The sequence below is a fragment of the Prionailurus viverrinus genome, chromosome B3 (genome assembly GCF_022837055.1).
Source record: "Prionailurus viverrinus isolate Anna chromosome B3, UM_Priviv_1.0, whole genome shotgun sequence".
NCBI lineage: Eukaryota > Metazoa > Chordata > Mammalia > Carnivora > Felidae > Prionailurus > Prionailurus viverrinus.
Genome location: NC_062566.1, coordinates 115,201,852 through 115,212,489, shown reverse-complemented (window position 1 = coordinate 115,212,489; position 10,638 = coordinate 115,201,852). Strand labels below are relative to the sequence as shown.

General features: G+C 53.1%; 1 protein-coding gene across 1 annotated transcript; it reads left to right on the top strand.

Annotated features, from left to right (window-relative positions):
* Window positions 1-7,001: 7,001 nt before the first annotated feature.
* SYNDIG1L (synapse differentiation inducing 1 like) lies at window positions 7,002-9,444 on the top strand. Its single transcript, XM_047863862.1, has 4 exons — window positions 7,002-7,116; window positions 7,305-7,783; window positions 8,987-9,127; window positions 9,286-9,444. Exons 2-4 carry the CDS (start codon window positions 7,364-7,366, stop codon window positions 9,442-9,444), a joined length of 720 nt encoding a protein of 239 aa, XP_047719818.1. The 5' UTR covers window positions 7,002-7,116; window positions 7,305-7,363.
* The last annotated feature ends 1,194 nt before the right edge of the window (window positions 9,445-10,638 follow it).

The following is a 10,638-nucleotide window of genomic DNA, read 5'->3' as shown; positions in this document are numbered from 1 at the left end:
CAGGGTGGCTCAGGGTTGGGGGAGTGAGTCTTTCAGTGAGCAAGGTAAAGGATGCATGGCCTTTTATAACCTGGCCTCTGAAGTCACACAGCATCACCTTTGCTGTGCTCTGTGGTTGAAGCAGTCACAAGCCCACTCAGATTAGAGAGGGGGTCTGTATCCCTCCTCTCGAAGGGAGGAGTATCAAAGTATTTACAGCTGGGTTTTGCAATCATCGCAATTGATTTCTTTTTTAAGCGAGAGAGACTACAATATGTTTAAGTGCCATTAGGAAGGATCAGGAGTGAGGAGCAGCTGAAAACAGGGAAAAAAGGATAATCAATTGTGTTAGCTCCCTGAAGAGGCAAACTGAAGCAAAGAAAGCCAAGTTCTCATTTTCCCTCGATTCTGATTCCGCTGGCCTCGCCCTCCTCCCCACCCAGACCCCTGGCTTTCTCTCTCTAGTGTCAGATGCAGCAAGCTGCAGCCAAGACTCTAGACCAGAGATCATCAAATCCAGCCTCAAGCCATCTGCAAACAACCACCGTAGCCACAGCACTTCACAGTTTGCAGTATGGTTTACACATTATCTGACAAGGGGATGATCTAGCACCCAATCGTCAAGATTTCACCTTTTCCCTGGATTTTAATCATTTATATTTAATCCTCTGCCTTACCAAGAAGATCTTGCTTTTATCTTTCGGTTTAGAAGCAATCACTCTTGCTGTGCCGAGAGATAGTGGCCAACAGCTGAACGTCCTCACAATGAGTCTGTATCTATATGAACCCAGACCTTAAGGTTATCTAGGGAGCCACCCTGGGCTGCTAAGTCACCCCCCATCTCCTAATCTTTTCACAAAGTTCCCATTTCCCATTCCCTTCACTGAAGCCCTCAGTTTTAACCTATTGGAGACCAAGTCTTCGACACTGTCACACCCACACTATTTATCATGGCCCTTGGCACACAAGTAGGCTCTGAAAGGCGCAGTTAAGTGAGAGCCCAGGCTTTGGATTCAATGAAACTTGGGTTCAATTCCAGTCTCCATCACTGTTTAATCTTGGACAAGTTACTTGACCTGTCTGAGCTTCAGTTTATCTGAAAAATGGGACATAATCACAACCAGCCCCGCTGGTGGTTGTATGGTTTTGAGATGAAGCATAGGAAACACCTAGCTCATGTGGGGTTGCTGTAAATCGTAGCTGTTATTTTTTTGTGTATTTATTTATCTTGAGAGAGAATCTCAAGCAGGCCCCGTGCTATCAGCGCAGAGCCTGATGCGGGGCTCGAACTCACAAACCGTGAGATCACGCCCTGAGCCGAAACCAAGAGTCGGGCGCTTAACCAAATGAGCCACCCAGGCGCCCCTACTAGTCTTATAGTGACTATTAGAGCAGCGGTTCTTAAAGTGTGATCCCTGGACCAGCAGCTACGACACCACCTGGGAACTTGTTAGAGATGCAAATTCTCAGGCCTATTTCGGAATCATAAATGGTGAGGGTGGAGCCCAGCAGCCTGGGCCAAGTCGTGCAGGTGATGTCAGTGCACACCGATGACCGGAACCGCTGCCCTGGGCAACTTCTGCTTCAGAGGCTGCATGTAGATCACTTTAATCCAGTTAGGCGGGAGCAGATTCAAAGCCTGGTTTCTGTGCCTGTAAAGGCTGCTCTGTTTTTGGTTTGCTCCTGCTCCTTGGGGTTACCCCATAAGAAGTCCCAGTTGAAAACCAGGGGTGTTTCCTGGGGCCCCTCCTTAACAGGCCCTGAACTCCCATCCCCTCCCCGCCTCGGCCTCTGATACTGCTGGAGGGAGAAAGTGGCACCAAGGGTCACACTCACCTCCCCGTGTTTCTTTTTCCTCTAGGATCTTGGCAACTTGACCCCTCAAGTTCTTGCTCCCTTGGTGATTCTTTGATGCCTTCATATCTTTCCCTAGTTTTTCTAACTGTTCTTGGCAATTGGGTGTGACATAGGTTAGTCTGCCACTTCTTTCCTAGAAGAGGAAGCCCCCTGTCCAGCTGTGACTCTCCCACTAGAAATGATAGGGTCAGATGAGCTTTTAGAGCAGTTTGGTTCCTGGCACGTGATGAAAAGCTCAATAAATGTTAAGTTATTGTTCTTCCTCTCCCAATAGAATCTCAGGGCTGTATTGAGCTGAGCTATTAAAAATGAACCCCTTGTACCCTTCCACACATTTTATAGATAAGCAAACTGATGTTACACCATGTAATTGGACTCCAGAACAATCAGACTCTAGTGGAGGCTGTAATTGGATCCCAGTGGATTCCCGTATGGTGTCCTGTCCCCAGTCTGGAGGTGGCGTTGTGCTCTCGGTCTCTAAATCAGGAAGTGGAAAACATTAGGGCCCAGCTCAGTTCTCAGCTCCAAAGGAAACAAACCGGGGGCTGTGGCCTCCCAGGTCCCCCCCTCCCTCTCCTTTTGTGGGGCCCGGACCTCTTGCCCAACTGTACAATCGAGAGCAATCTCCTTAGCTTCAGAATTGCAGACATCTCGAGGCGCGTGGGTGGCTCAGTTAAGCGTCCAACTTCAGCTCAGGTCATGATCTCACAGTCCACGGGTTCGAGCGTCGCGTCGGTCTCTGTGCTGACAGCTCGGAGCCTGGAGCCCGCTTCGGATGCTGTGTCTCCCTCTCTCTCTCTCTCTCTGCCCCTTCCTTGCTCATGATCTGTCTCTCTCGCTCTCTCTCTCAAAAAAACCATTAAAAATCATTAAAAAAAAAAGAAAAGAATTGCAGACATCTCATGTCTTCCCTCTGGAGCAGAATGCACACACGTGTGCACATGTGTGCACATGTCACACACACACGCAGAGGCACGCTCACCAGCAAGTAAGCAGACATACAGTACTGTCTATACAGCAGGCACACACAGCCCACATGAGCCCCAGGCAGAAGTGGAGATGAAAATTATCCTCTGAATACTGGTCCTTTACTCCAAAGAACAGGGAGAGGTAGCCCTCAGCAACAGGCCAAAATGTCAGGCAAGGCTAAGGATAGAGAAGCCTGGGCCTGGAGACCTGCCACCTCCTCCTTCTGGCCAGGGCTCAGTGCTGGGTCCCCAGGATCAGTTTAGTGGACTCCCGTGTGGCCCGAGCAGGTTTCGGGGGTGAACATGACCTGCTAAAGAACTGTGACCCTTGGCTGGACTGTGAGTAGGTGCTGTAGCCCATAACCTGGTTGCTTTATGGAGGCGGAGGGTGTGTGTGTGTGTGTGTGTCTGTCTGTCTATCTGTGTCAGGGCAGGCTTTGACACTGTGCTCAGCCTTTACACCCAGACGGAACCCCCAAACCTGGCAAGGCTTAAAACCACTTTTAGATAATTCGGCCCGGAAGAAATCTGCGCACTCAATTTTTTTCTGATTTAAAAGAAGTACATGCTCAGTGTAAAAAATAAATATGGGAAACAGGAAAAAATGGTGTAAAAAGGCAAATGAAAAGCACCTGTGCTCCCACCCCTGGCGATAATCACTGTTGACGTTTTGGCAGAGTTAAGATTGCAGGCACATAGCATTTTCTTTTCTTCCCTCTCACTGAATCCGCAATGAGCATTTTCTCATGTCATTCCTCTTTGTAAACCTGTTCGAAGGCCTTGTACCACTGGATTGTTGTACCACAATTTATTTAACTTGTGCCCGATTGTTGGACATTCAGGTGGCTTTCAGTTTGTCCCTGTTGTGCAAACCCAGGATCATACATCTTTGTACATGAAGCCGAGAAGCCCCTGCCCAGAGGCACAGTGTGGTGGAGGAGAGTGTAATCCAGGAAAGGCTTCGTGGCTTGGGTTTCAGTAGCTCAGCTGGGTGCACTTTGACCAAGAGAGGATGGCTGGCAAGAACAGGGGAATGAGCTGGGACCCAGCTGCCCCTTCCTGTCCTGGACACGTGCCCTGCAAGTGCCCCTACAGTCTCCAGAGCTCTGGGGCCTGATTCCTGGCCACAAGGATCCTTCCTTTTCTTCTGGGGGGATCGGACAGGTGACTGCCAAGGTCTCCTATGCCTCCTTCAGGACATAGGGCAGGGTGACTTTGATGTATTAGTCTGCTGTGAGGGCCCTGGGGCCGGTCCTCCCCACCACACCCTGCCAAAAGGCGCCCACATACCTCTGCCTACGCAGATGACAACAGGGACCCTTGAGGCTGTAAGCAGAGGGGGCGTTAAGACCAGCTAGAGGAGAGGCTGGGGACCTTTGGGAGCCATGTCCTAGAATCCCATAGGGTGGGCAAGATGGAGGGCAGGACCAGGGGGAGTTGGGAAGCCACGGGATGGTGCTACGGCTCCACTGTGCATCTGACAAGGAGATGCCTTGCCTTCCCTTTGCTTCCTTCAATGTGCTCGAGGCGCCATGATAGGGAAGGTGGTACGTCACTGGATTCTGAGCGTGCTCATCTATCCCTGAGTCTTGACAGAGGACAGGGAGTGGGGGAGCTGACTTCTGCAGGGCTCCTTGAGGCTATGGGCCCACGGAGAGCTAGTGCCACCATCAGCGATCATTTAATCCAGCCCCTCTTGTTGCAGATAGGGAAACCGAGGTGCCAGATCAAGAAGCTAATGGGGGCGAATCAGAATGGAATCCCAGTGTACCTGACTCCCAAACCCATGAGCCTTATGCTCCCGTGCCCTTCAATTGTACATCTGCACGTCACATCTGCTGGTGTGGGGGAGGCTCCGACAAGGACTCAAACACTGCCCTCAGGGGTCAGAAGAGACCAGTCCCGCTGGGAATCCGCCCAGAGGAGCCCAGGCACAAGCCTAGTCCAGCAAGCTTGGGTACTCCAAGCTCCCCACCTGCAGGAAGGAACCCGTCCACATATTATAGTCCCAGGGGCTCCCTGCATTTTGATCCATAGAGAGGAAAGAAGAGGGAGAAGTAGTGAGACCCTGGCATTTATGAGCTCCGCCCCTCCCAAGAACTGCTGTCCCATCTCTGCATGCGGAGAAACTCCTTCCACAGCTGGGTGACAGCCCAAATGGAACTTGTAACTGCTTAATGTGCCAACAGAGCCCCCAGGTGTAGGGCAGCCCAGCACCATCCGTGCCCTCCCTGGGTGATGAGTTGGGCACTCGGGCCACACGCCGTTCTTTGGGTCCTTCCAGGATTCTGTTAGACATTCTGGGAGCCCCAGCCCCAGAGGTCACACTTCTCCGGGCTCAGAGCCTCTGAGACATGGCCAGGATAGCCTTCTCTTGCTCCTTTGCCTCCAGGCAGGCAACAGCCCTCACTCCTCCCTCATAGCAGGCCAGCCAAGGGACCCTGGCCCCCCATGGACCCACCCTCAATGCCTCCCCCTGGTCTTGCCTGGGCCTCCCCTGCCCCTCACTCTGTCCCATTCCCCATTATTCCTGGGGCCATGCTCTGTCTTCAGGTTTCCCAAAAACCAACTTTCTAGAATCGAACCACTTCTCTGGGGGAAGAAAGAGAAATGGCCAGGCTCTGGCTGTGAATTCTTTTTTATTTTTATTTTTTTAACGTTTATTCATTTTTTGATAGAGAGAGACAGAGTGTGAGTGGGCAAGGGGCAGAGAGAGAGGGAGACACAGAATCCGAACTGACAGCACAGAGCCCGACGCGGGGCTTGAACTCACAGACCGTGAGATCATGCATGACCTGAGCCAAAGTCAGACACCCAACCGACCGAGCCACCCGGGCACCCCTCTGGCTGTGAATTCTTGATAGGAGGTGGGAGTGGAGAAGGGGCCTAGACAAACCTTCCCTGGGGGCAGAATTCCCTCTCCACACTTGTCCCTTTACCATCAGGCCAGAAATGACGTAGGGTGGCACAGAAGCCCCTCGTTACAATGTACAATGACGCATCAGCCATCTCTTTGGATCCTCAGAACAACCTTGTGGGTTGGGGAGGAATTATCATCTGCACTTTACAGATGAAGAAACCCAGAAGGGCATGATTATTTGCCCAAAGTATCAAGGCCAAGACTGACTCTCCGATCTTCAGATTATAAATCCAGGGCAAGACATGACCCTCTCACCCTTCAGCATCATGATGGGGCTGGGAGGGAGAGAGAGGGTCCCTGGGGGGGCCTGCCCCCTTTCTCCATACCCCACTTCTACATGCCACACCCGGCATGTGTGTAGGCTTTGCTGTAAACACATTTATAGGCTGCCTTTCCCTCCTTCAATCAACCCTGAGCACCTACTATGTGTCCTTCCCAGGTGGGCATCTACACTCTAGCCCATGAGTGTGTCTACACTTCAAGCTGGGATGTGCAAGTCCAGACTCTAGTGCTCCAGAGGCCCTGCCTTAGATCCCACAGGACTTCCCAAAGCCACAACTAACCTTAGAGGGGAGATTAGTCTAAGGAGCGTCCCCTTAAGACCATAACTGGAGAGAAGCATCCTCCTCTGCGAAGAATCGACAGCAATTAGCACATGGCCTATGCTGAGCTCTGAGCTAAGCGTGGTCCCATCCAACCCTACAACAAATCTTCCTCAACCCAGTATCCCACCGGCCACCAAGTCCTGCCATTATCTATCTCCCAAGGCCCCTCCCCTTCTCTGCATCTCCTCACCATTGAGTCCCAGCTGTCCTCAGCTTACCTGAAGCCATGGCAAAGCCTCCTATCGGTGTCACAATCAGCTCAGCCCTCTCCAAGACACTCTCCCCACACAGCCATGGGAAGCTTCTGGACCCAAACCCTATCCTATCGCTCCTGCCAAGACCCCTGAAGCCCCCTTAGACCTAAACAGGGCTGCGTGGTCTGGCCACACACCCCATCTCACCCCTCCCTCTCTACCCTGAGAGGCACCAGCCTTCTCCCAGGCTCTCAGAGCGAACATCCCTTATCGAGGCCTCTGCATGAAATGTGTTCCCCTCCCCTTGCCTTGCCAACTGGTCCCCTTCCTTCTTTCTCAGCTCCCAAGCCTTCCCTGTACCTTTGTGTCCGTTCCGTGCCTTGCACGTTCTTACGCCCCTTGCTGTCCTTCCCCTTCAGGGCAGGTGTCTTCTCCGCCACCGTGAGCTCCGTGAAGACAGTGCATCCTCCTCCCTCTCTCTGCTCCCTGCCTTTCTCACCTTCGCGTCCCCAGTATCTGTACAGTGCCTGGTGGGGAGCTGATGCTCAACCGATAAGTGTTGACAGGATAAATGAATGAACCAACTCTATGAGGTGAGTACTGTGGCTACACCCAATTTGTAGACTACGAAAAGGAAACTCTGAGAAGCTCAGTGGCCATCTCAAGGTCCCACAGCTGGCCAATGGTAAAGGCAGGGTCCGAGGGCCTGAGTTCTTAAACATTTCCCGTCCAGCATCCAGCGCCCCGGACTCAGCATCTATCTGTCTTGCTCGCCCATCAGGCCCTCTGAGGACAGCTCAGCTGGCCCAGGCTCCCCTCCCTGGAGCTGCCCCCAGAACCATGGAGAGTCTGAGTGAACTGCAGAACCCTTTGCTGCCTCGGAGCCCCGCCCCCCTCCATGGCCCTTACCCCTACCCCGAGGCTTCGCCCAGCTGGTCATGCCAGGAGAAGCTCTACTCCTACCTCCTGGGTGGTGCTGGCTCTGCTCGCACCCATCAGCTCCTGGACCCAGGATCCCTGCAGCTGGCCGTGGAGGCCTGGTACAGGCCCACCTGCCTCCTGGGGAGGGACAAGGTCAAGGAAGCCAGGGCAAACAGCTGTGAGACCAGCTTCACAGAGAACAGGGAGCCCCAGGCGGGGCCTACGCTGCGGTCCACAGAACCTGGCCAAGCAGAAGAGGATGTCACCATCCAGACTGTGTCCTACGGGGTTCAAGAGGAGCAGCAGGGCCAGGAGAATGACCAGGAGGAGGAGGAGGAGGTGAGTGGCTGTGTTTGAAATGCAGATTCCCAGGCCAGCCTCTAGGTGTCGAGATTCAGTGGGCCTGGCTTGGGGCCCAGGAATCTATGTTTCTGGCACAGATTCTGTCCATACTTTGAGAAACACAAACTTGGGTTGATGACTTGATTTTTTTACGTTTATTTATTTATTGTGAGAGAGAGAGACAGCGTGAGTGGGGGCGGGGCAGAGGGGAGAGAGAGAGAGAGAGAGAGAGAGAGAGAACGAACCCCAAGCAGGCTCCATACTGTCAGTGCAGAGCCCAGCGTGGGGCCCAAACCCACAAACTGCAAGATGTTGACCTGAGCTAAAGTCAGACACAACCAACTAAGCTACCCAGGTGCTCCAATGGCTTAATTTTGTAATAGCATTTATCATTCTTGTTTTCTTTTTTTTTTTTTTTTTTTTTTTTTCTTTAATTTAACGTTTATTTATTTTTGAGACAGAGAGAGACAAAGCATGAACGGGGGAGGGTCAGAGAGAGGGAGACACAGAATCTGAAACAGGCTCCAGGCTCTGAGCTGTCAGCACAGAGCCCGACGCGGGGCTCGAACTCCCGGCCCTCGAGACCATGACCCGAGCCGAAGTCGGCCGCTTAACTGACTGAGCCACCCAGGCGCCCCTATCATTCTTGTTTTCTTAATTACATAAGTAATTTAAAAATACAGAAAACCGCTGGAAGAGAACATTATTATTTTAGTCGATGATGTTCTAGTCTTTTTTTGTTCAATCTTTTTCTCCCACCCTACTCCCCCCAGGAAGATCTTGCTGCACATAGTTTTATAACCAGATTTTCCCCTCCAAGCACCATATCTCAGTATAGCTGCACGTAATTTAATATTTGTCTACGAGGTGATCTTTAAGGGTTTCCTGGTATCCCATTGTATGTTCTTCCTCCACTTATTAACTCAATCTCCTGACCACTGGGCATTGAGACTTTCTCCTCTTTCCCAATTACTGTCCGACGATACACAAGCCTGCACACTGACACTTGTATTCTTTCTTTGTATGCTTGTGCTAATTCCAAAGGAGGGAATCAGTGGGCCACCGTTCAGGCTTTGGGTAGAGCGGGCCGAGCCCAACCTACACTCCCCCCCCCCGCAGCAGATGACACTACCTGTGGCCCCACATCGTTGCCACTGGTGATCCTGGGCCCGGTGGCAAAAGCCCACCCGTGTTTTGCAGAGTGATGTGACGTCGACGGACAGTGAAAGTGAAGACAACTTCGTGGCGCTGCCGCCCAGGGATCACCTGGGCCTTACTATCTTCTCCATGCTCTGCTGTTTCTGGCCCCTGGGCATCGCTGCCTTCTACTTCTCCCAGGGGGTAAGAGCACAAGGGGCCCAGGGCATCTGCTCCTGCTCCCTCCCTCCACTGGAGGGCTTGACCCTCCATGCGCAGGACCGGGTCAGAGCCCCCGCAGGCTGGGGCTGGGTTCCCAACCGTGGGGACACCCCCTTTCACCAGCACCTCTCTCTCCCTAGACCAGCAAGGCCATCTCCAAGGGAGACTTCCGCCTGGCCAGCACCACCTCCCGCAGGGCCCTCTTCTTGGCCACACTCTCCATCGCCGTGGGCGCCGGTCTCTATGTGGCCGTGGTGGTGGCTCTGGCAGCTTACATGTCCCAGAATGGCCATGGCTAGTAGCCAGCAGGGCCTGGCATCCTGGCTCCCCTGCTCCGCCTGAGGAGGCAGTGAGGCTTGGGGTTGCAGGCTCTCTGGAGAGCCCCGGCCCCTGAAGACAACCCACAATCCTGGCTTGTTGTGGCCTCCCAGGCTGCAGCCTGCAGGGCTCCACTGTCACTTCTTCTTGTCCACAGCCCCCAGCCCCAGAGCAGAGTCTGGGACACCACCCTCTAGCCCAGGCTATGTCAGGAAGCAAGAGAGAATAGGGCTGCCCATCAAGCCATCTAGGCAGGACCTACCTCTGGCTTGAGGCCGGCCGGGAGCTCAGCCTATTCTGCCCCCCGCCCCCCACCCCTGCGACAAAGGGTTGCCTGCTCTGCCAGAAGCCCACTCCCCAACTCTGCCAGCCTCTCCACAGAGAAAAAGCAGGAGGTTACTGGGAGATAAAAGGACACCTGGGGGTAGGGGACCTGACCCAGTTCTTTTGGCTAATCGGAGTCTCCACACTGGGGACAACCTGAGCTTCCCCAACTCCACTCTCTGGCCCCATGAGGCCAAGACCCCCAGCCAACCAGGAGCGAAATACATAGAGACACAGGGACCCCTTGCTCTTTCCGGCTCTCTCCTGCGGGCTTGTAAGACACCATAGAGTCTAGATAGAGAAGAAGAGTCTCGGGCATGTAAGCTCTGCACCCAAGGCAGGGTCTTAGAGCTTCCTTGCGCAGGAACAAAAGACAGATGTAATGACAGAGGTCCTGCAGTATTGCCAGACTACTTAGGCCTCCCTGCTCCACCCCTGGTCCTCACCTCCATCACCCTTTTCTGGGCTCCTCCTGGGAGGTCTTGAGCTAATAAGAGTGTCCTTAGCGCACCAGTCACTGAGCACAGGGCCCTAGATCCAACCCTGTGGGAAAGCAGCAAGGAGAGACCCTGGGGAGTCATGAGTGTAAATGAGGGGCAGGATAGAGGACTGGCATGGCTGCTGGGCAGCCCAGCAGTGTTCAGAAGGCTTCCTAGAGGAGGTGTTCCTTGAGCAAGGTCTAGAGGGATGAGGAGAATTTATCTAGATTTGTTTCCCCATAACCCTTCGTATTCATGAACAGGGACATGGCAGGAGTCTCCCAAACTATTTGGATTATGCCTAGAGCATCTGGGCTGGAGCCAAACTACAGCCATTTTTGAGGACCCCACCACCTCGGAGAAGAAGGTTAG